The sequence below is a fragment of the Podarcis muralis genome, chromosome 15, assembly GCF_964188315.1.
Source record: "Podarcis muralis chromosome 15, rPodMur119.hap1.1, whole genome shotgun sequence".
NCBI classification, from domain to species: domain Eukaryota; kingdom Metazoa; phylum Chordata; class Lepidosauria; order Squamata; family Lacertidae; genus Podarcis; species Podarcis muralis.
In genome coordinates, this window is record NC_135669.1 from 35,318,338 (window position 1) to 35,343,710 (window position 25,373).

The window sequence follows — 25,373 nt, forward strand, 5'->3', positions numbered from 1 at the left end:
ATGATGGAAGTTATGGTCCAACAAAACGGGGGAGGGGGGTTTGCTCCTCCTGTTGTAATAGTTACTGAATTTTTTTCTGTTAGCAATTGTGTGTGGAAAAGTAAGCCTCTTCCAAAATACTGCCCTCCTCTATATCTTCAAAAGGTTCATCAAAAGGTCGCTTAAAAAAATTACTGCATTGTTTCCTATTTTACAGTGCTAAATTGAGTGAATTAGCAGGCAAACTCCAGGTCAGAATGCCTCTTGGGGGCCATGTTTGGTAGGTTGTCAACATTTGGAAGCATAAATCCTGCAGAGCAGAGCGGGGGAATCTGTGTCCTTCCAGATTTTGTTGGCGCAGAGATGGAAAGGAGTGAATGTGGGAGTAATTTACCCTTAAGATCAGGTATGGGGGACCTGCAGCCCTCCAGATGTTGCAGAACTACAACTCCCATCAACCTCAATGGCCAGGGATGATGGGAGCAGCAATTCTGCAACATCTGGAGAGTAAAAAACCTCCCCACACCTGGTCAAGATGAAGCAACATGCCTGCTAAGACTTTGAAAGAGACTACAAATGAAATGAAAATGCTAATATTTTAATTTCCACTCTCCCAAGTGAAGCAATGCAAATTAGATGAGCAACTGTTTGAGTGGCAAGGTTTCCTTTATTGACTTTCCCTCTTTCTTTCTCTTTGCAGTTGACAGATCCCTTCAGACCTATGCTGAGGGTAAGAAGGCCACTAAGTCTTGGTTGACCTCTGTCTGTCTGTCTTTCCCATCATTCCTGACCACTGGTCCTGCTAGCTAGGGGTGATGGGAGTTGTAGTCCAAAACCCTGCCCTAGGTGCTGGGGGGGGGTGACTATTGCCTTCATATCTTGCTTTTTGGCTTCCAAGAGGCATCCCGTTGGCCACTGTGAAAAGCAATATGTAGGGCTAGATAGGCTTTTGGTCAAATCTGGTAGGACTCGTATTACGTCCAGCTTAGCCTCATAAGGACAGAGGTTGCATGTGGAAGATGAGAGTGAAACTTGGAATAAAGAGAGCTGCTTGATTATTAGGCCATTTTGAAGGTTGTATATCCAGTTGGAAAGAACTGATGACATACATACATACATACATACATACATACATGCATACGTAATTTTATTTGTACTCCACCTTTCCATTGTTAAAACCATGCTCAAGGTGGCCTACAACATGAAAAAAATGCATAGTTACAACATAACAAATGTGGTCATAAATAATAAATAAAGCATCCAAAAATACACAATCAAATTGAACCATTTCCACAAAAATCACAATAAGATCTAAAGATTAATGATACAAAAAAATAATATCAATATCAGCAACAACCCCCTTTGAACAATACCCCAACCCAAGGGTCTGTTCAGCAGCCTCAGCTTTTGTAGATGGAGTCAGTCAGGAACCTGCCCTCCCAGGTGGGAAAAGGCCTGCAAGACAGGGAGCTGGTCTTCCAAGGCTCATAGCTAAGATTATGAGAACTTGAGCTTGCCTTTCTCAAGGGTACACTGAGTAGAATTGCAATGTCAGGATATGGAACATGAATGTGTCACCTTTCTGGAAAAGGCAGAAATGTGCAGATGCACCCCATTCACAAAATTCACATTTTTGCCAAGTCCCTATAAAAGTGTGCTTATTGCCTCCCCACAACAAAATGTTTAACTACTGAAGACTTGGAGTGTGATGTGTGCATTCAAACAACGTTTGCCACATTGATACAGTAAAGTCATCTCACTGGGACTTCGACTTGAGTGTATGTGGGATGCCGTTTAGGATAGGGTTCCCTCTTATAAAGCAAACATGAGATGAATGCAGCCATAGAAGCACCAATCGTATGCAGCATTCGGACACATGGGAAAGTGAATTTTTACTGTGTCGTGTAGGGGCATAATATAATTAACCTCACTAAGTAGCCAGATTCCACTTTCCCACTTACCAGTAAATCAGTAAGAGCTTTACAACAGGGATCTACTGTAGACCAGGGGCACTTCAGATGTGGTTGAACTTTGATCCTCATCATCATTGACCATTGCTAGCTGGACCTAATGAGAGCTGGAATCCTACAACAGCTGGAGGCTACAGATTTCTCATTCCTGGTTTGCAGAGTACCACTCTATGCTCACTTCTAATGTCTGAATTGTCTCCTTCACCAGCTCAGTCTGTTTCATTATTTTCTTAGTGCATGGCTTTGAAGGTGCTTGACATAGCGCAACTGAAGCAAAGCAGGTCATGGTCTGGCCAGGGCTTGGATTGGATGACAACCATGAGAGTGCGATGAGAGAGTTTACAACCATGAGAGATTTTACAACCACGAGATTTTTACCATTTTAAGATTCATAATGGAAGAAAGGCAGGGCATTTAATGTAAAAAGTAATGGCTGTTAAATGAGAAGAGTCTCAGATCTTACTGTTATGGCTAAGTGGTGTCATTTTCATAGCCTCTTGTGTTTTTGCTTCTTTTACAGAAACCAGGAAAGTGGTGCGCTATGCATGTCCATATTGCTTGGCAAATATACCATCATCAACAGAAAGTGAAGGTGAGTCCCTTTGGGCAAGTGGAACCTTCCTAAGGGAATACAAAGGAGCATGTTTAGGGGGAGGGGCCAAAGCTACACAGCCAGAACTTGTGTTTTGTATAGAGAAGGTACAATGTTCAGTCCTTGGCATCTCAGCTTAGAAAGATCACATAGCAGATGATGGAGAAGACCCTTTGCTTCCCAACAGCCACTGCTAGTTAGAGCAGAGCTAGGTAGTCTGACCTAGTCTAAGGTAGCTCATTATGTTCCCCTGTATTTTGCTCGTTACTGATTTATTTATAAAAATATTTGTATGCTACTATTAAAAAAAATAATCTAAGCAGTTTACAGCAAACATACATACAATAAAAGCCATGTAAAAAATTTAAATCAAATATCAACTCTTACCCATAGATATTTTCTTAATTCCACGCATAAACTTGGTGGCATAGAAAAGTTTTCAGCAGATGTTTCAAGACTAAAACCAACGCTATCTGCTTAATCTCTGTTGGCAGAACATTCCACTGGGCTGGGCCAATGTCTTGTTCACGATTGTTTCCGGGTTTGCTTTTCCTATTACAGAAACAGATGCAATCAGATCCCCATAAACTGGATTTTGGCCTGAAACCTGAATTTCTGAGTCGGCCACCAGGTCCTAGTCTCTTTGGGGCCATCCACCATCCCCATGACTTAGCTCGGCCCTCCACTCTCTTCTCTGCAGCCAGTGAGTATGCATATCAATGATCCATTATTGAAGAGCATAGTACAAGCCTGCTAAGGTAAAGGTAAAGGTAAAGGTACCCCTGCCCATACGGGCCAGTCTTGACAGACTCTGGGGTTGTGCGCCCATCTCACTCAAGAGGCCGGGGGCCAGTGCTGTCCGGAGACACTTCCGGGTCACATGGCCAGCATGACAAAGCCGCATCTGGCGAGCCAGAGCCGCACACGGAAACGCCGTTTAGCTTCCCGCCAGTAAGCGGTCCCTATTTATCTACTTGCACCCGGAGGTGCTTTCGAACTGCTAGGTTGGCAGGCGCTGGGACCGAGCAACGGGAGCGCACCCCACCGCGGGGATTCAAACCGCCGACCTTTCGATCGGCAAGCCCTAGGCGCTGAGGCTTTTACCCACAGCGCCACCCGCATCCCTCAAGCCTGCTGGATCAGGCCAAAGACCCACCTAGTTCTGCATCTTGTGGTGGCCAAGCCAATGCCTATGAGGACAAGCAGGACCCAGTCACAAGAGCCCTCGGCCCTCATGCAGTTTCCAGCAACTGGTATTCAGAAGCATTGCTGCCTCTAACAGTGGAGGCAGAACATATGCTAGTCGCCTTTGTTAGTCTTGTCCTCCACGAATTTGTCTAATCCTATTTTAAAGCCATCCAAGTTGGTAGTTGTCACTGCCTCCTTCGGGAGCAGACTCCATATGTGCTGTGTGACGAAATAAAAAGTGGAAGAGGCAAGTAAGTAATGTGGCCAGCCTTCTCAGAGCAATTCTGAAGGAAAACTGAAAACATGCATAGGAATAATCTGTCCTGACTATGAGTCCCTGGGGATGCCTGAAGCTGTCTTAGTCAGGAAGGGTCAGGCTGGAATTTCAGGACCCTGGATAGCTCTGGACAGGCAAATCTTTCCAATGAATCACTGCATCACTGCTCCCCTCCACTTCCAATTTGAATCAAGTGTGGGTGAGAGTGGGCCCACACCCTTAGTCACACCCTTTCTGCGGAGCCTCACCACCCTCTACGTGTGGGGAGCTGAATGTCTGCCGCAAGGAGCCTTCCAAACTTGTGCAGATTCCCCATGCAATTTCAGAACCGTGCACGATCATGGCTTTAAAGCTGGTTGTCCCAGGATCTACAATGTGCAATGCGACTGCAGCATCCCTGGAAGAGGGCAGTCTAGCCTCTGCTTAAATACTTCCAGCAAAGGAGTCTCTCAAAAGCCTCCTGTAGAGAGACATGCTGGAAGTGTCCTAATGATTCATCTGCATGGGATCAGGTGACAAGACCAACACAGCATCTGGGTGACCCAGATTTGGAATGCAATCCTAGTTTTGCCAGAAACACCCGTGTATAGCGTCCAGTGAAAATAAACACGTTCGTCAGCAATTTTTCATCAAACTGAGCTACAAGGGGAGGTCTCGATATACAGTATACCCCTCAGTTCTAGAAGACAGGACCTGCTTGCAGCATTGTGATACTTTGGCACTGTGTATCTTCTCTGAACCTGCTATTCAAGTGTTGTTTTCTTTTTGCTTTTGAATTTGTCCTGATAGGTGCTGCCCACCCAGCCGCACCCCCTTTTGGCCCTCACCCCCATCACAGCAACTTCCTCAACCCTGCTGCTCATTTAGGTAAGTAGGCATTACCAACTTGTAATAAGCTGCCAAGCAACTGTGGCGATGGGCCCATCACCCTTGAGAGCATTTTTTTACATGATTTAGTGCAGAAGGAGCCAACACGATGCCCTCCGGATGTTGCTGTACATTAGCTATGCTGACTGGGACCGAAGGGAGCCAGAGTGCATCAGGATGCCACAACATGGGCTCCCTCTAAGACTCCATCTGCACTATACAGTGGTACCTCGGGTTACAGATGCCTCAAGTTACAGACGCTTCAGGTTGCAGAGTCCGCTAACCCAGAAATAGTACCTCAGGTTGAGAACTTTGCTTCAGGATGAGAACAGAAATCAAGCGGCGGTGGCACGACTGTGGCAGGAAACCCCATTAGCTAAATTGGTGCTTCAGGTTAAGAACGGACCTCCAGAACGAATTAAGTTATTAACCCGAGGTACCACTGTATATTTAAAGCTGCATCATACCACTTTAAACAGGCATGCCTTCCCCCCAAAGAACCCCAGGAGCTGTAGTTTAAGGGTGCTGAGAGTTGTTAGGAGACCCCTATTCCCTTCACAGAGCTACAACTCCCAAAGTGGTTTATCAGTCCGACACCCCCCCCCCCATTTAAATGCCGACAGTGAAGGCGATCACACCATCTCCAGAGGCCATCAGTTCTCATCAAATAGCTCTGATAATTAGGAAATTTGTCTGAGTGTCCAGCTATTTCTCTGCAATCCTAGTCCTGGAAATTCTGCTTCATATCAGCCCTGCAGATACACTTCATGGGGGCCGGGGCATCTCGCGACATTCACATATTCAGGAGTGCTATTATATTTATATTATTTCCATGTCGTTCTTCAATTCGCAGACATTTGGGCAGCACCTTAAAGAAGGGAGTGAAACAAAATACACTTTTTTAAAAAGAGCCAAAAGAGGAAAAAATACCCAGCAGGGGAAAAGAGGCAGGTGTGAGGATTATATATATCTGAAAGGCCAAAGGTTCCAAGCAGCTGCTGTAGGACTACAATTGCCCCTCTTTGGGAAAGAAAAAAATCATGAGTTTTGCTGGTAGAATCAATAGGAGAACCTTTGCCTGGTTTAAACGATCCCTGGAATTCCCCCCTTCCTCCCCCTGCTCTGTAATAAGGGCTGAAAGAGATTTTTGGGAGCATATATGTGGAGGCAGAGAGGGGAGAAGGTTCTGTTGTGCAAGAGTAAATCCTTGTGCTAATGGAATGAGTGCACTGGAAACTGCCCAGGGTTTGTTCCTGACTGTAGCTTATTGTTATGTGTGAACGAAGCCTTTGCTATTTAGTGAGAGTGCACACACATATTCCACTTTTGACATTTCAAAATCTGCTGTTCCTCCTGGGAAACAAGCAGAGTTGAACTCAAGGGATATAAGCATTATGAGACAATATTGGGTGGAACTGGGGAGAGGCCACTTCTTTCTTATATTGGGGGTTATGAGACAGGACACTGGGATGAAAATAGGGCTTCCACCCTAAAGGAATCACCTACCCAAATTATCCATGGGTGACCCTGGGAAGAATGCTGTATCCACCTAAATTTTACTTGGAATAGACCCATTGACCTATATTAACCATGTCCATCAATGTCAATGGGTCTATTCTTGAATCGAGCTAGCATTGGATAGATCAGGCTTCCTCAACCTTGGCCTTCCAGATGTTTTTGGCCTACAACTCCCATGATCCCTAGCTAGCAGGACCAGTGGTCAGGGATGATGGGAACTGTAGTATCAAAACATCTGGAGGGCCGAGGTTGAGGAAGCCTGGGATAGATCATCGTGTTTTCTTTGTAACACACATCTAGCCACAAATGCTCCATCATAGGTAACGCCCTTCCCATTAGTCTCTTTCCATTTGGTTTCAGAGACATTTAATCGGCCCACGACGTTCACCAGCCTTGCAGCCGTGAGCGGCAATGCCTTCGGGGGACTCGGGAACCCTGCCGTTAGTGAGTAAATTCTCCCAGCTGTGGCTGTGTTTGGTTTGCATTATCATCAAGGATGCTAAACCATGGCTAATTGGTGTCCCCCCAAAAAGAGAGGACTGCCTCTGTTTCTCAAAACCCTTGGGCCTCCTGAAACCCTCTTCCTTGGCCTAGTTCTCATAGGTATGGAGAACCTGAGTCTAGGAAAGGTATGAGGATCTTAATGGCCCTGCAGGCAGCGCTGGACTCCCAACATCCTTGACCACCCACTTGACCATGCTGGGTGAGCTGCTAGGAGTTGAGAGTCCAAGAAGTTATAGAGGGACACAGGTTCCTCACTCCTGCAGCACTTCAGTCTATATGTGGAGGGCTCAACATGCATGCATGCTCCTCTACACATACACAAGAAGTCTGCTGCACATAGGAAACCAGCATGTTGTCCTTTCACTTGATATACTAGCCCTCTGTATGCAAGGAGCATTCATTGACGTGATGCCTTGCCTGCAGTCTGAAGTAGTGAAACTCCAAGTCGTATTGCTGATATAAAAATAATAATAACTGAAACTGGATATACACATGAGAGTCATAAAATGTAAAAGAACTCACCATGTGCATTGGGGGAGCCAGCACACTATGAAATCCCTTCATCAATAGTGTTGGCAAGCAGTGGTCCCCAATTGACATGGTAAGTTGTACTAAATGTTAACAGGGGTAGGCTGGGTTTATTTATTTAAAGACAACTCACCATAAAGAGAATTTTCAGAAGAGACGTTACCCAAGGTAGGCTCTTTTCAGACACTGAAATGCACAGTTGAGTCCAACCAAGGCCTACTCAGAGTAGACTCACAGCCCCAAGTAGAGTGTGTTGGAGTAGCCCAGGAAAACAACTGAGGCCAAGCTATTCTGATCTAGGATATACACCTCACTCAGTTTTGCATGCCAACCCTAGTATACCAAAGGGTGATTTTTTTCAAAGAAGGGGCAATCCCATTCTGGAGAAGAATTTGTGGACTTTGGATGCTCTTGCATTATTTCTGGTGAGCTGCTATATCTTGTTTTCAGGCCTGATCCAGTCAAATTTCACCTACATCCCCGGTCCCCAAACTATAAAGGTTCAAGTAATATAGCATATATAGCACTCCTGCTTTTATGAATGTTTTGTAAATTGTGGAAAGTTCTGGTACGTCCGCAAGCTACTAAAGTAAAAAGTGGTCATATTTAAAAGGGCTTTTATACAATGGGATTTGCTTGCAAATCATGCTAACCAACAGAGAAATCCACAACTTTTGAAAAATGGGCTTTCATGTTTCTGAAAATTATGAGATGGAGACTGGAGGGTTCTTTCCAGTGTAGGCCATCAACAGGGCCTACTCCCTTGAGTTGGAAAACAAATTCTAGTAAGTGGTTGACTACATTGGTCTTGGATACATTGTGGCAAAAGAAACAGCTAGCTGAGAGAACCCAAAATCATGGAACAGGGGTTAAATTGGCTCATTTTCGACTCTGAAGAGACTCTGGATTTGGGTTTATACAAGGCCCCATCTGCACTATACATTTCAAGCAGTATCATAGCACTTGAATCAACCATAGTTTCCCCCCACAGAAAAAATCATGGGAACTTTAGTCTGTTAAGCATGCTGAGACTTGTTAGGAGACTCCTATTCCCCCCACAGAGTTGTATTTTCCAGAGTTCCCTAGGAAAAGGGATTGATTTTCAACCATTCTGGAAATTGTAGCTCTATGAAGGGAACAGAGGTCTCCTAACAACTATCAGCACCCGTAATAGATTGCAATTCTCAGTTTTCCTTGGGGGAAGCCATGGCTGGTCCAATCTTGTTCCTAGTTTTCCACTGTCTTCTTCTTGGTTTGTTTGTTTGTTTGTTTGTTTGTTTGTTTGTTTGTTTGTTTGTTTTTTGTCCTGATGGGCCTTTGCCTTGTATTACTGTGTCTGTGTCCTTTTTTCTGCCACTGCAGAGGTTTTTGTGATGAATGACCATTGTGCTTGCTTATTTCTTAATGTATCTATTCCTTTGGTTTTCTCTAGTTGTGTCAGCTGCTCGCTGTGAACAGAAAAGCCACAGTATAAGTGGTTGAAAACTAAGCGGGTTTCTAGCCAATGTTAATCCAACTCAGAGTAGACCCATTGAAAATATTGGGTATTGCAAACTTGGATCTACTCTGAATGAAGCTTAGTTGACTTGGCTGTATCCACTGCAAGTCATGCAAAGAGCAGAACCATTGAAATTAACGACTAACCTAGCTCCATTCATTTCAGGGGAACAGAAGTTAGTTGAGATAGCTCAGATGGTAGAGCATGAGACTCTTAAACTCAGGGCCATGGGTTCAAGCCCCATGTTGGATGAAAGATTCCTGCACTGCAGGAGGTTGGACTATATGATTGTCATGGTCCCTTCCAACTCTACAATTCTGTGATTCTGAATACACCCCAAATATTCCAACTGTACCAAATTATCGGAGGCCATCTTTGGTTTCCAGTGTTTGTGTCACTAGTAAGTAAGGATGTCAGAGAATTCCAAGAAAAGCAAAAATTGCTGGTATTCACTTGTCCAGTCCCAGTGGAATTAATGGACATGACTAGCTTCAAGTCCATTAAGTCCTGTGGGTCTGAGTAGAACTTGATTAGGTACAACCCAATATGAAATCTGAAGACCGAAATGACCCAACCAGCCAAAATGATGGAGTATCATTTCAAATACTGGGCAAATAAGGCATCCAGAATGGATATAGGGACAATACCCATCTTACCTCCTTTCGGGTTAGGGTATTCCAAAGCTGATGTGCCACCCTCAAAAAGGCAGTCTCTTTCACAGATGCATAATGCACAAATAAGATTGAATGGCAAGTTGCCTTCCAAATGTGAGGATTACCCAATGCTAATGCTTATCTGTTAATCTCCTTTCCTTTTTCCAGCTCCCCAGTATATGTATTCATTTTAAACTCTGAGTGCTGTAAAAATTTAAAAAAGAGGTTGGGTTTGATTGGTAAGTACCATCGACTGAGCATATTGCTTCTTTTTTTCTTTCCCCCCTTCACCATTTCAGCGCCCAACACTATGTTCGGCCACAAGGATTGCCCCAGTATGCAGAGCTTTAGCAACCCACACGAGCCCTGGAACCGCCTGCACCGAACTCCTCCTTCGTTCCCGACCCCTCCGCCCTGGCTCAAGCCAGGTGAGCTGGAACGCAGTTCGTCTGCTGCAGCTCATGAGCGAGATAGAGATGTAGATAAAGGAGACTCTTCTCTTAGTAAAGATGACAAAGACAGGTATGAAAGAACACTTTTCTGAGCATCGTTGAGCGCAACGCCGGGGCAAGGAGCCAAGAGGCTTGTCATTCCTACTTATGCAACTACCAGGTCTTCCCAGAAGTTCCTTAATCATCGGCCATGCTGACTGGCTGCAGAGCCCTCTTCAGACATAGAACGGAACTGCAGCCATAGTATTGGCCCCCTTAATTGGCAGTGGAGGCTGGTCCAAGAGGGCAAATAGGGCACTGTTCCAACAAGCTCATTCTGCTCTGAGCCAGCTCCAGCCTGCCTGCCCATCTACTTATAACCAGCCCAGGTGGTGATACTGCCATTCTCTCATGATCACCTCTCATGGGCATGTTTGATAGGGATGCAGAAGAGGGCCTTCTCAGTGGCTGCTGCTAGGCTTACTAGAGGTAGCTCCTGCTTGCAGTAGGTGAAGGCTTTAGGGAACCAACTGCCCTTTTAAATTATACTATCTGCTTTTTAATAGATTTGTTTTGGCATTGTTTTAATTCCATTATAGTTTAATTACTTTTATCTATTATCTCCTGGGGTGGTGGGAAGAGGTAGGAGATGATAGATGATAGATAGATGATAGATAGATATGGACCACAACTCATTTGTAGAGCATCTGCTTTGCATGCAGAAGGTCCCACGTTCAGTCTGGAGAGCTTTTTGCAGTCACTGTGTAGACAATTCTGGGCTAAATGGACCCACCATATGACTCAGTTGAAAGGTAGCTTTCTATGTTCACAGTTAGCGTCCCACTGAAAACTAGTTACTGGGAGACATGTCAGATGGTTGACACCTGCCAGTTGAACTTGTGAGAAAGTATCTGGCTGGATACTTTTGAAAACAGGATCCTGGACTAGATAGAAATTTTATCTTACACAGTAGGACTCTTCTTATAGAAAATATTGTTGTCGTCCTAGGACACAACAAAGTGTGTGTTGCCATCCTAACTCACTGTAACTCATTTGGACTTCTGAGTTGTCAACTCTACTGAAATCAAAGGAACTTCAGTGTATGGTAGGTGTGATGACAATTGATCCTTCAGATGTTGCTGAACTACAGCTCCCATCAGCCCTTGCAAGCATGGCCGATGGCCATGGATGATGGAAGTTGTGGTTCAGCAATACCTGGAGGGCCAAGGGTTCTCCACACCTGGTGTATGCTATTGAGCAATGAGTTGCAAGCTTTGGGTTTAGACCTCTACTCTCTGTAGTGTCCTGCAACAGATAACTGTTGTGTTTTCCTTCATCTAGGGAGAGTATAGAGAAAAGACACTCCAGCCATCCTTCTCCTGCACCTGTCCATTCTGTGAGCTCCCTTGGACATGGCCGTAGCTCAGCTGAGCAGATAAGGAGCCACCTGAACCCAGAGATACGGGAAAAAGAGAAACCCAAAGAGCGCGAGAGGGATCAGTCCGAACCTCGGAAAGATGTTAACGTTGATGAGCACAAGGCAAAGGACAACTATATTTCAGACAAAGAAGGTCTAACCCATGAGAGCAGACCACTGGAAGAGTCTAAGCAATCATCTCGGGTACCGTCACCCTATACCAGGCCTGCTGTTGTGGAGAACACCAGACCTAACAGCACCTCTAGCCGAGATACCGAGAAAAAGAGTGAGCCTGCGTATGAGAGTCTGAAGAAATCCAGCGAAGTTAAAGTGAAGGAGGAAAGGAAGGAGGATCATGACATCCCACCTGAAGCTCCACAGACACACAGGCCGTCTGAACCACCACCACCACCACCAATGCCCACCTCCAATGTTCATCCAGGCCCTTTGGTGTCAATGCCCATGTCTGTGGGTGTCACCGGCATCCATCCCATGAACAATATCAGCGGTCTAGACAGGACTCGCATGATGACACCTTTTATGGGGATCAGCCCAATTCCAGGCAGCGAACGATTCCCTTACCCTTCCTTCCATTGGGACCCAATGAGGGATGCGTTGAGAGATCCCTACCGAGACTTGGATATCCACCGGAGAGACCCTTTGGGCAGAGAGTTTCTCCTGAGGAATGACCCATTGCACCGTCTTTCTGCACCAAGGTTATATGATGCAGAGAGGTCGTTCAGGGACAGAGAGCCACATGACTACAGTCACCATCACCACCCACTTTCAGTCGACCCTCGCCGTGAGCATGAAAGGGGGGCCCACCTGGATGAGAGGGAGAGGTTGCACATGCTCAGAGAGGACTATGAGCACGTACGGCTTCACTCTGTTCACCCTGCAGCTCTGGACGGCCATTTGCCTCACCCTAGCTTAATCACCCCAGGACTTCCAAGCATGCACTATCCCAGGGTCAGCCCCTCCTCAGGACTTCAGAATGGGATCCTCAATAAAAGCCCCCCGACGGCGGCTCTAAGTGCCCCTCCCCCTCTCATTTCGACTCTGGGACCTAGACCTAGCTCCCCACGCAGGACTACCCCTTTGTCGTCAGAAATGCGGGACAGACCACCCTCACACACACTCAAGGACATAGAAGCACGATAAGGCAAACAGAATCAGACCAGGAGAGGACATTTTGTTAAATGGAATGTCAGTGCAGATCTTCTTACTCAACAAATTTAGACATTGGTTATGACCCAACTGTATAAAAATGTATAGACTCAATTGTGCAAATATATTTGTTGGTTTTTTAAAAAATAATAATGACGATGATATTATGTTGGGTTGTATATTATATGTTTTCAGAAACTTTAGACAAAAAAGTTGATGCATTTTCTTTATGCCCCCCTAATTCTTTTCTATTGTTTTGAACCCCCACCCCACCCCCCCAGCAGGAGTAAGATGCTGCAAGTCAGTATCTTGGCTCTAAAAAAAGCAAAGTGCTCCCTCTTTTTTCTCCCCCTCCACCCATGCTAAAATGATGAAAACTGTAGATCTTTCTTTTCCCTGCAAGATGTTTCCTCCTCCCCCCCGGCCCCCCCCCATATTACTTCATGGGTTAATGGGTCATTTATGCAAAATGGGTAAGATGAAAGCTTTACTTTGTAAATATGTAAATAGAAAGAAAGCTAAGTAACATAATACATTAATACTTCTTAAACTGTGCTCTTTGCAGACTTTTAATGGCGTGCAAGGCCACTGCTGAGTTGCCTGCAGCATTTCTCTTGTTATATGACAGCTAAATCCCTTCAGCTATGCAATGAATTCTAGGGCTTTTCACAAAAGCCTCTTTTAAACTCAAAGGAGCCTTGTCAACAAACTCAACCACCCACTTAGAAGTCATACTTTCCCTGAACATACTTTTCTCACCTGCTTGCCACCTTTTTTGATGAAAAAAGTAAGCCATCCAAACTTCAGCAAACAGAACTTTAGTATCAGCTGCTGCTGCTGCTTATTACCACTTTTGTCTTGTGCTTTTCAGTTGCAAAGTGTTGTACAGTATTTGATCATGTCCGTCCAACTTGTTGTAGCCCTACCGGGGTTACTAGGATTCACATTTTGCAAATCAGGAATTTAAGTCTGAGGCAAGGACTTGCTCAAAGCAACTTAATGAATCCTTAGCCAGGCCAGGCCTGAACTCGTGTCTCCAAGAGCCAAAACCAAATTTCTGTCCATGGTTTTACGTTTTCTCTCTCTTGCTAAAGCCCCGTATCTTGCCAGGGAAGTCTCAAAAATGATGGTGCCTGCTTGTGTAAGGGTGCTACATCATGGCTCAGCTATATGTGCAGTGATCTCTTAATTGAGGCCAGTGGGCAACTCCTCCAGTCCCTGATGTCACCTTCAAATTTCTGGTCCAACTATAGGGTTGCCAGAACTCTGGGGCTAACATAACTCCATTCAGCAAATGAGGCATTTGACTTCATAGAGTGGTGCTGAGCAGTCACTACCTGTATATCCCACTGGCTGGTTTCTAATCACCTCCTGCTCTTCCCTGCCTGCCACTGCCTCTCCCAGATGGACGAAGCCATTTCCCAAAGGTGCTAAATTGCCAAGCAACTCATCAGTTGCTGGAAAAAGGGAGGGGGTGTACTTCTTAACCACCACCAGTTGAACTTGAAGGAGCGTTGAGATGGAGGGAATAGGAAAGAGATGTCTCAGATGCCCCAAGATATCGGGCCTTGTCCTGGTGACTCCATCCATTTTCCGAAATTAGCTGCACCTAGACTATAGTGATTACAAAGCACACCCACATTGGACCTTGCTCCCCAAAATGTGATGGTTTTAACCAGTGCTATTTTTCTAGAAAAAGAGGTGCTGTAACTCACCATGAACACCTCCCTCGTTCTCTCGTTCTCTTAGAATGGCAATGGCACCCACTTGAGAGGTGCCGGAACTGAGTTCCTGTGAGCCCCCCTCCCCCCCCAAAAAGGCCCTGGTTTTAACAGTGTCCCAGGAACAGGCTGTAAAGAAAATAAACAATGGAACTAATGTGTTCTTGTTTCCTTTTGTTATATATTGTTACTTCTGGAAGCTCATGGGCTTATTCTGCAGAGTGGCAGGCCATAAATAGGCACCACAGTAACATTGATCCAATTTATTTCTAAATTCAGAGTGTTATGAACCTGGCACTTCTAGGGATATGCACAGTATATTTTTTAAGGCAGCTCTTCTTGGAAATGTCTGGTTATTCTGGATTTCATTGGTGTTGTGGGGACTGAGGGGGGGGCAGCCATTCATGCCTCTTGTTTTGGGTTGGATGCATATTTCCTCTCTTCCCATTTCCCCTGGTCAGCAGAAATCTGCTTCATTAAACAAGACATTCAGGCTGCAATGGTATATATGCTTACCTGGGAGTCCACCCCGTTGAATTCAATGGGACTCACTTCTGAGTAGGCCTGTATGGATTGCACTGGCTTTTCAGAAACAATTGCACTGTATGTTGATACTTCTTTCTTGCACAATCAATTATTGGATTAGTTTATTCATTTTATTTTTTTATTTTTTTATTTTTGGTTGTAATTTCTGCTATTAACTCAGCATGTTCTAACCACAGTGGCAATGGATTCACAAGATAAAAGATAAATATATATTAATTTTAAAGAATGGAAATTGTTTTAGCCTTTTTGAAAACCTCTGTTTTCATAAGTTTTATTTTTTATGTTGTGTTTCGAAATAATTTGGAGAGAATATGACTTTATCAGGAAGCTTACAATATCTTGTCTACTACTGGACTGTAAAAAAAAATATATGTATGGAATAAAAAAAAATAGTTCCATTGGTCTTCTAGTGTATTAAAGTGGTATCTCAAGTTGTTTTCCTGTTTGACAAAAAAGAAAAAGAGAAGTCTAATTACAGACAGCTGTTTCTAATGATCAGAATTCTATTTTAGTAGTCAACTAAAAAAGTTTTAGTTGTAAACTTCAGATTTTGTGAACTCCAGATGTTGTGCAGTGTTTTATAAAGAACAAGTCAAAACGGACAAAAAAAAAAAGACGTAAGAAAATCCTGGGGCGGGGGGGATGTACACTGGCACTGTAGTGATAGCTTTCAGTATTGTAAAGAAATTGTTATATACAAATCTTTTTGCTGTTTCTCCTGTATGTAATAAAGTCCTTTCTAGATCCTATGTGAAAAGGAAACAAAAAATACAAAAAACCCTGAAGCGACATTCAATCCACAGCATGTTCCCTCATGAGCGAAGACTTGTGTAATGTAAATCTGTGCCATGTTATTAAAAAATGTGAACTAAACTGGTAGGCGCTTCTTTGTTTGGAGTGACCCTCAAGAGGAGGCCTAGGAAGGTTGGTGGGAGCCCATAGGATCTATTGACTCCACCCATTCCCAGCTGTGGCTCCGCCCACTCCCAGTAGGCAGTTCCTGCCAGAACGTGACCATCAACAGAACTGAAGTCTTCCACTCCTGCTAGAGTGGTGTATTCAGACATGGGGAATAGTTGTTTGCTAGCATTCCTTTCACTCTGCAGTACCTTTTGTGTTATGGAACGGGCTTCTTGACTAATATATTGGCATGTCATGCTTCAATGTCTTTCTTCTTCTTTTAAAAAAAATGCTTTATTGATTTTAAAAACAAAACCACACAAAACAATCAACAGGGGAAAAAATCAATCCAAAATTGATACTTGTTATAGGTAACAAAATTATGATTAATTTCCACATGACTTCCAGTCCCCTCATTGTGATTCCTAAGTTACATTTATTAACTACACACTTATCTTTATCTCTCCTAAGTTGTTTCAGTTATAATAATTTTATAAAGTTCTCTTATTTCATGCAGAAAGTCAATCCAGGCCTGTCAGAGAATTTATATTTTTACAATGTTCTTTTAGATAAACTCTGTATACGTCCCACTCTCTGTTAAATATTTGGTCAGTGTCATCTTGGAGTCTTGCTGGTAGTCTTGCTAATTCTGCGTATTCTCACATTCTGTTCTGCCAGTCTAATTTGGATGGAGTGGAGTCTCCATCCATTTGCGATTTGAATCCTAGTTGCTGCTATTGTTTACATAAAAATTCTCTATTATTTCTCTGGAATTTCATTGCTCAGTATGCCTAGCAGGAAGGCTTCAGGCTTCTTAGGAAAAGAACATTTAAACATTATTATTTAAGGTCATTATATATTGTTTCCCAAAATTCCCTGATTATTATTTTTTTGCAGTTCCACCACATGTGGATCATAGTGCCTTCTGCCTCCCTACATCTCCAACAAATGTTTGACCTAGATTTATACATTTTGGCCAGTTTTGCAGGTGTTAAGTACCACCTGTAGAGCATTTTCATGAAATTCTCTTTTAAATCATAGTATGCAATGGATTTCAGATCTGGCATGTCATGCTTCAATGTCTTTCACTTCAGTGAGTGTGGCATGACAAAGTCCTCGGTAGACAATGTTGCAACTTGCCCATCTCTTCCACACAGGCATTCCCCAATAACTCAGCCATGAAAATAGCAGGGAAGAACTGTATGCTGGCAGAGCACTCCCCTCCCCTTCACTCCCACGATTTCCCAAGTGAATGGGGCTGCAAACAAATTATTTCCAGAATCAACTCAACGTGGAAGCAAGTGCCAAACGTCCAATATATTGTGCTAGATTTCTGGAAGTAGCTTCTACACGTTGTGACACCCCAAATATAATGTGAAAGCCAAATGTGTGTGCTGGTCCCTGGGGCTAACCAAGAGGTGAGGTCCGAGTCCAGTCCGAGGTCGAGGATCCGGTATGGAGGCTGTCCATCAAAGGCGAGGCGGGGTCCAAGGCAGGGAGTCGGGTGAGGTCAGGAACTCTGGTAGAAGAACAGGACAGGGTGCAGGCAGGAACAGGCTACCAACAATGTTGCTCCCACAACCTGGGACTGGGGCTGACTGGCTTTTATCTGCCCCGAGGCATAAGGCGGCCCCAGTCCACAGGTGACTCGCCTCTCCTGGCCTGGAGGCGAGCACTCCTCCTGCAGGAACTTAGTTCCCTCCGCCTCTCTGCCCTTAGCCTCTGCAGCTCAGGAGAGGCTGGAGGGTTACCAGACCCAGAGGCAACCTCCTCCTCCCCTGACGGGGCTGAGCGTGGAGCACCTGCAGGCAATGGGTCCTCCATCACCTCAGGGGCCAGAGCAGACTCAGCTGGTGCCTGCACCTGAGGATCCAGCACAGGTGAGGACCCTTCAGGCTCATGCCCAAGCCCCAGCTCAGCTGGTTCTGGAGGCGGGGACTCCTGTGCAGGCTGGGATTTAGCCTCTGAGTCTGAATCCCAGGCCATCACACCGTGGAAGAATAGGGAAATGGAACAAACGGCTGCTGTACTCTTGTTTTCATAGCAGAAAATACGGTACTTGCTTATATTCTGGATGAGTGGTTTTTAATCAGTTCTCCATTTTCATCTCAAGCTTTGGTGATGCTGAGGAAACGTCACATTCATCAGAGTACCTGCCAGTTTGGTAAGTGATTGCTTCATGAATCCCTGCTGTCTCTCTTTGATCTCCAACATTTTAAGCAGTGTCAAGCCACTTTAAACAGACCTAACCAAAGTTGCCGGCTCCTCAGTGTTCATAGGGCCTCCGTATGCCATGTCAGGATGTTGTGTGGGCCTCCTCAATCCTCTGGAGAAGGTGGCGCCTCTAGCCCTGGCTTTCCTCCAAATAATCTTCAGAATTGTAGTATGTGAAAGGTGCTAGCTTGTTAGCAGCCCCCTCTGCCCCCTCAGAAAGCTCCAATTCCCAGAGTTCCATGGGAAGAGGGAATGCTTGTTAAACCACTCTGAGGAATTGGAGCCATGTGAGGGGAAGACAGAGGTCTCCTAACAACACTCAGCAGGAAGGACAGGATATAAATTTCATTAATTTAATTTAATGAATGAATGAATGAATGAATAGTAAAAGAACTGCAGCTCCCAGGGTTCTTTGAGGAAAGCCAAGGCTGATGAAAGTGGGAAGGAAGCCAGCGTGGTGTAGTGGTTAAGAGCAGTAGTCTCATAATCTGGTGAACCGGGTTCACGTCTCCGCTCCTCCACATGCAGCTGCTGGGTGACCTTGGGCCAGTCACACTTCTTTGAAGTCTCTCAGCCCCACTCACCTCACAGAGTGTTTGTTATGGGGGAGGAAGGGAAAGGAGAATGTTAGCCGCTTTGAGACTCCTTCGGGTAGTGATAAAGTGGGATATCAAATCCAAACTCCTCCTCCTCCTCTTCTATAATGTGGATGCTGTTAGGACAGTTTCTGCAACTTCTCCATGCAGAGAACCTGCTATTTGTTCTTCCTCTTGCTTCAAACATAGCTGAAGAAACCTTTAAGAATTATTTTTCTCTCACTCAAGCCTGAGCTCATTCTGAGCTTTGGCCAGCCTGGTTTTCTCCCTGCGACTGCTGGCTATTCAACAGAAATAAAGAAGCAAGAATTTAGAAAGAGGACTGCAAGCAGAGACAAGGGAAGGACGACGTCTGACTCAAACACAGGTTGCAAGCAGATTGTTCCCTTGATTTTTAAATCTTTGCTTTTACAAGGATAATAATGGTAACTTATTCCACTGTCGCTCCAAAGATAAAACAATCATGTGCTCTTAGTATTACTTAAAATTGCATATCGTCATGTGGAAAGAAGTTGACGTCCCGGGAACTCCTGATCAAAGCAATAGCGTTATTTGGCTCAGACTGGGGAGACAGCTCCATTGACAGGGAAGTTCATGTTGATGGTTTAATTGTTGTGGGATCAAGAGAAGGAAGAGGGAGCAATGGTGAACCATGCTGCAGCCACTAGGGAACAAGACTTTCTAAATTAAAGACATTTTCTGAAAGGTAGCGGTCTTTCTCTAAAATAAGCAAATAAATAAATGGCTTGGGAGGACAGTGAACTCTCCATTGCTGGTGCTCAGAGATACATCCGTGATATTACTAACCACTGCCATAATTGTCAGCATTGAGCTTCATACTTCCAAAAGCCACTGCAGGTGTACATTTGAATGCAGAGTTGACACATCGGGCTCAGATGACGTACCATCTCTCATGTTTCTTCAGCATTCTTCTGTCCACATTCTGCTTTCACAGAGTCCCATCGATATGTGGGTTGAAAGAGAAACAATGTGGTGCAGTGGTTAAAGTGCTGAACAAGGACTGGGGAGACCCGGCATCAAAGAAATTTAGCGTGGGAAGAGACCTCAAAGGTCCAATACAGGAAGCCCATTGCTGCTCTGGAATCCCTGGTGGTTGGCTTAACAAAGGACAGCCCAGTAACTCCTGAAGTTTAAATCTCAACTCAGTCATGAAACTCTCTTAGTGACCTTGGATCAATCACTTAGCCGAATAGCAGCCATATTCAATGTTCTCTGTTCACAGGTGCAAGAGCCCTTGTACTAGAAAATGGCAGGTGTCAGAGACTGCCTCCAGGTCCCAGCTCACAGAAGACCAACGCTAGCCGGCAGAACTGTACAAAAGTCTTTATTGAAGTTTAGTTTCCATTTTCAAGCTCTAGCGTGCGTCTCTACGTCTAGACCCTAGACCAGCGTAGCCTCGTCTGAGTCTCCGCCCCCTGTACACCAGTTTAAGACTCTAGCCTTACTCCACCTTCTTCGTTTCTCCTTCCGCCTCTGGGTCCTACTACCCCCCGGGGTGCCTTCCTTCCTGGACGCCTCGGATGCGGACCCCTCGGACTCCTCCCCCTCTCTTCGGCGGGCTTTGGGACCCGGCTCCCTCTCCGGGCTGCTCATTGCGCCACCCTCTTGTACATTTGAACTTGGCGCGCGCGCGCTGCCCCTGACCTTCCTTTTGACCGTTTCCTCGCTCTCTGATGCAGGCGTGGCTAACCCTGACTCATGTCCTTCCGCTGACGGAAAGCTGCCTGCTGCCGATGCTGGGACTCCTCCCCCCTACTGCTCTCTGGTGGGGAAGCTGGTCCCGATTTCCAGCTGCTGCTCTCTGAGTCCCCTCTGGCCCCTCCTTCCTGAGGTGTTCCCTCTGGCAACCCCCTAGCTCTGACCACGGGAGCCCCTTTCTGTGAATCCTCTGATTCGCTGGAGAGACTTAGAGACCTCGGACGGCTATCATCGCTGACCTCTCCCTCGGATTCCTCTCCCTCGGTCTCTAAATCCTCCCTTTCCTGTCCCTCTGCTCCTGAACCCCTGACAGCAGGGTTTAAAGGATGTGCAACAAAGAAGTATAATGCAACCGTTGTGCTAGCAAAAGCTTCTTGTACAACAACTGGTTCTTGTTGTGCAGTCTGTTGAACAATATATTTTGTGAGTGGAACCTATGACACCATGCACAACGAAGGTAACTCTTTATTTGCAAGAACAGGATCTGCACAGACTTGGCAGAGTGTTAGGCCTAATGAGCTCAGGAACTCACCCCCAGGAGGTCATGTCCTCATAGATTAGACTCCTATGCCTCTTCACAAGCCTGACCCATCCCTATCTCTTGGCCTCCCTCCTCTCCTCTCCTCCTTTGTTTAGATTGAGAGAAGGCACATAGAGAGATCACCTCGCAACACTCTTTAATACCAATTGCAAGGGGTTAAATGTCCCTTTATGAATTCAAAGCTCCTTCCCAAAGGTGCAGCATGCAGATTTATTATTAATTATAATATAATTATCACCACCATCATTGCTGTTTATTAATTACCCACCCTTAACCTTAATATTCCAGGGTGGGACGTGTGTGAGAGAGTGAGAGAGAAATCCCTCAGTAACCAATAAACTCTTAACTACCTATATTTAAACGAATTGTTTAAAACAGTCTAAATGTTTACAACTGCACTAGGACCCATGAAATCAAATTAAAACCCAGCTTCCTCTGACACACTTATGCATTGAAAAGCATCTCATAGGCAAACACACACAGTTAAACTGTTCATAAAGAAATGCCTAAAATAAAATAGGTGTGTTAATGAATAATGACCTCAAGCTGATTTCTAAGGAGAATATTAAAAAAGAGTGCAGCCTGTTGGCTTCTAATATCCCACCAAAGATTGCCAGGTGACTCTTAATTCATCACGAGCCACAGACCACCTGAATGTGGGAAAACCACTTAAGGGACCTTAGGCAAGAGTTTCAGGTGAGCCAAACATTAAGCTCTCCCTTGCTCATCTGCACCCTTCTATTTCAATAATAAGTTGCTTTCTACCATCTCAGACCATTTGTCCACCAGGTTTAGCATAAGCTACACTCACTTCCAGCAGCTCCCCAGGATGGGCGGCTGCAACATTTCCCATCATCCATTCCTTCATAGCCAGTGTTGGCTCATGACTGTTAGGACTTATACAGCGGACTGCAGGGAGTCCAATGGTAGGTGGAATCTGTGCCAGTTAATTCTAGTTTTGTCTCCATGGTTGAGTTCTGCAAGGGCAACACGGCAGACGAAGGAGGAGAAAGTTGGCAGCCTGGACCAGTTGCAAAGGCGAGGTGGGCAGGTCAGGGCTGGCTTGGGGGCAAACTGAAGTTGGTGGGGCAATTGCCTTAAAGGAGCAGCCTCCGCTGCTAACAGCAATACGATATGCGTATCTTTCAGCCACAATTTCTTAGGTAAGGGGAAGCACCCAGTGCCACAAACGGTTTTATTTCTCTTTACAGATATGAGCTGCTGTGCTTTATTGAAGCCGCTAGATGGTGGTGGTGCAAAGATTTCAAATCCTAGCATGCAAGGTGTTTAATTTGAGAAGGAGGAAAGAGTGGCGTTATGCCCAGTGGGTTCAAGTGCAGTGCTCACTTAAGCTAAATTGCAATACAAGTCTGATAGTTAATTGGAACAGTTTGGGAAACCCCGGTTTGGGGGGTGAGGGTTCTAGAGTTGCTTCCCTTTCTGTTTTAACAGGTGCAAAAGAGCAAGGACAAATATCTGCATCTCCACTTTAGGGAATAATTCTGTCCAGTGCTTTTAATGGTACAGATTTGGAGGCAAAGTCTCCCTCCCTCCCTCCCTCCCTCTCTCTCTCTCTCTCTCTCTCTCTCTCTCTCTCTCTCTCTCTCTCTTTCTCTCTCTCCTGTTGATCTGTGCTTTGTGGTTGCAGTGCATTCCACCATCTCGTTAATTCAAAAGGGGTTCATTGCATTGACATCAGTCCAGTTATTCTGGTGCACGTAGAAACATTTTGATGTACACTCTATGCAGTATAAAGTGGTACCACAGTTTACAAACTTCATCCATTCTGGAAGTTGGTTCTTAAACAGAAACCGTTCTTAAACCAAGGCGCGCTTTCCCTAACAAGGCCTCCCACCGCCGGTGCCCTTCCACCATTTGACTTCCATTCGTAGACTGAGGTAAAGTTCTCAAACCAAGACACTATTTCTGGTTTTGTGGAGTTTGTAAACCGAATAGTTCGTAAACCAGACTGTTCTTCAACCGAGGTACCACAGTACTTTTAATATCCTGGGGCAGCATCTTAAACACATTTATTGTCCCTATGCCTACAGAGCAAGCTTGAAGGACAGTCATAGTCATGGCTTCCTCCCAAGAATCCTGAGAACCAGCGGCGTAGCGTGGGTTGTCAGCACCCGGGGCAAGGCAAGTAATTTGCGCCCCCTAACCCGTGGATTTGCGCCCCCTAACCCTACAAATCTATGCCTATGAATGATGGTCACTCTCTCTCTCTCTTTCTCATATTCCAATTGATTCCCATTTCCGCCGATCGATCCCCGAAGCTCTCACCCAGCGAAATTCGTGCGTAATTACGCTTCGCCATCCCTAATCCTGCCGCTTCCACCGGGAAATCATGACGGTGCGTTTCTCCTCTCCAAACTTTCCCCGGCCCTTTGCCGGCCAGCACAGCCCTTTTGGCTACGAGCTCCCCTCCTTCTCTGCCCGCTTCCGACCCCACCTCCCCGTCCAGCCTCCCTACCTCCTGAAAAAAGGTGACGGCGCTGAGCAGGACACCCCCGCGGCCATCGGAGAGAGGCGGGGCTGAGGGAGGCAAGCCAATGGGCGAGGCGGGGGTAGGTGGCCACGGGGGCGGGCGCTGCCGCAGTCCTCGGAAGGGCAAGGTAGGAGCAGGCGGAGGCTGGCCGGCCGCTCTGACAATAGGGGCGGGCCGAGAGCACAATGGGGCTGGGCCCTCTGGACTCGCGCCCCCCCCAGATGTTGCGGCCGGCACCCCTGGCACCCCCCACGCTACGCCACTGCTGGGAACTGTCGTTCGCTGAGGGTGCTGAGAATTGTTAGGTGACCCCTTTTCCTCTCACTGAGTTACAATTCTCAGAGTTGTTTATGAATCAATCCGTCTCTCCAGGGAACTTTGGACATTAGAGCTGAGCAGGATTTAATACTTACGTCGATATTTCACCTCCTCTCTCTGCCAGCATTGTGTGTGGGAGTCTTAAAAGGGGAGGGAGTGTCTTAAGTGGGGAAGGAGTGGCATTTCATGATGGTTTTTATGCTGATTTATGTGTTGGCATAGTTGTTTGCATTGTGTTAATATGTTGCTAATTTTATTCCAAAATTGTTGAACCACTGCAGTATCCATGCGGACAATAAAAAGGTGATTTCAATACATGTTTAGAGAGCTGTTTTCAGTGCCTGAAGTGCTCTGTGGCCATTCTAAGGAACTCTGTATAAGTTCAGGGACCTTGTGCTTCCTTTCTGATTACCATACAAGGGGAATTGAGCTGTGATGGGGTGGGGAATAGAGGAGAACTCTTGCTTGGAGGGATATTGCTTTACAGAGGCATAGTTGGGGGGGGACAGGGGGCCATGGCCCCAGGTACACATTTTTTGAGGGCACCCCCATGACAGGTATGGAGCCCTGGCGTCTGAGACACAGCAGTGGGTACATTGGTCTAGTGGGCAGGTGGATGGAGGCAGCTGGCAAGGAGCCTATTGGAGGCGGGCTCCATTCACCCTCAATGTGGGCTCTGTGCTCCCCCCATGCATGCCCCCACTCCAGCTTCACAATCCAATGGGGTGGCATAACATTTGCCCTACCCCGAGTGCCAGCAACCTACACTATGCCACTGTTACATTATAATGCCAGTGATATTGGAATTATCACTGAAATCCTTAAGGCCCACCGAACGAAGAGAGGCTTTCTTCCATTTTCTGTTTTGAGCCACAGTTGATCTGATGTTGGTATGGTTTTACGTTTCTCTGTTTTATATTGGATGTTTTTAATGTTGTTTTTTATACAGCGGTACCTCGGGTTACATACGCTTCAGGTTACAGACTCCGCTAACCCAGAACCTCTGGTTAAGAACTTTGCTTTAGGATGAGAACAGAAATTGTGCTCCGGCGGCGCAGCAGCAGCAGCAGGAGGCCCCATTAGCTAAAGTGGTGCTTCAGGTTAAGAACAGTTTCAGGTTAAGAACGGACCTCCGGAATGAATTAAGTACTTAACCCGAGGTACCACTGTATAGCTTTTTTATGCTGAACGATGCTCCAAGAATATTGACATCCCAAAGATCCCAGGTTCAATCTCTGGCATCTTCAGGTCAGGTAGCGTTAGGAATGACCTCTGCCTGAGTTGCTGCAAGTCAATGCAGGAAGTCAGTGCAGGTCAGGCTCAGTGGAGCCTGAGCCATCAGGGTGAATGGGAGACCTATTGACCTATTAACCTCAGCCTGCCCTCAGCCTACAACCACTTGTGAAAGAAACCCAAACTCTGCCTTTTCCGACTTCTTTTTAAAAATGGATTTGCATCTCTCACATCTGTTTTATTGGTGGTAAGGTTTGCACAGTGAAATGGTCGCCAGGTGGTGCTAGAGGCATGAAAATGTGTGCAGAGCCTAAGAGTCTTACCATAAGCACTCAGTGAGCTTAATTCTGTGAACTACGTTGCTGTGAAGTTCCTCCTCTGTAATAGAGGTGAACCCATCACCAAGTTATTCCCCAGCATGAATGGAGCACTTGCCTATGAGAAGAGGTTACAGTATCTGGGGCTGTTTAGTTTAGAGAAAAAGCTAGCAAGAGACCTGTATAAA

At 45.6% G+C, this 25,373-nt stretch overlaps 1 protein-coding gene across 10 annotated transcripts in view; it reads left to right on the plus strand.

Annotated features, from left to right (window-relative positions):
- Window positions 1–15,729, plus strand: part of AUTS2 (activator of transcription and developmental regulator AUTS2) — a 680,474-nt gene extending 664,745 nt beyond the window's left edge. For 6 of the 10 annotated variants that reach the window (XM_028707713.2, XM_028707717.2, XM_028707715.2 and 3 more), the window contains 7 exons: window positions 680–709; window positions 2,470–2,541; window positions 3,103–3,244; window positions 4,781–4,873; window positions 6,752–6,835; window positions 9,874–10,096; window positions 11,347–15,729. In XM_028707713.2, coding sequence (XP_028563546.2) covers window positions 680–709; window positions 2,470–2,541; window positions 3,103–3,244; window positions 4,781–4,873; window positions 6,752–6,835; window positions 9,874–10,096; window positions 11,347–12,583 — 1,881 coding nt within the window. In that variant the 3' untranslated portion in view covers window positions 12,584–15,729. The remainder of the gene's footprint in view (window positions 1–679; window positions 710–2,469; window positions 2,542–3,102; window positions 3,245–4,780; window positions 4,874–6,751; window positions 6,836–9,873; window positions 10,097–11,346) is intronic. The other 4 variants (XM_028707714.2, XM_028707716.2, XM_028707719.2 and 1 more) reach the window with 3 other exon arrangements.
- The last annotated feature ends 9,644 nt before the right edge of the window (window positions 15,730–25,373 follow it).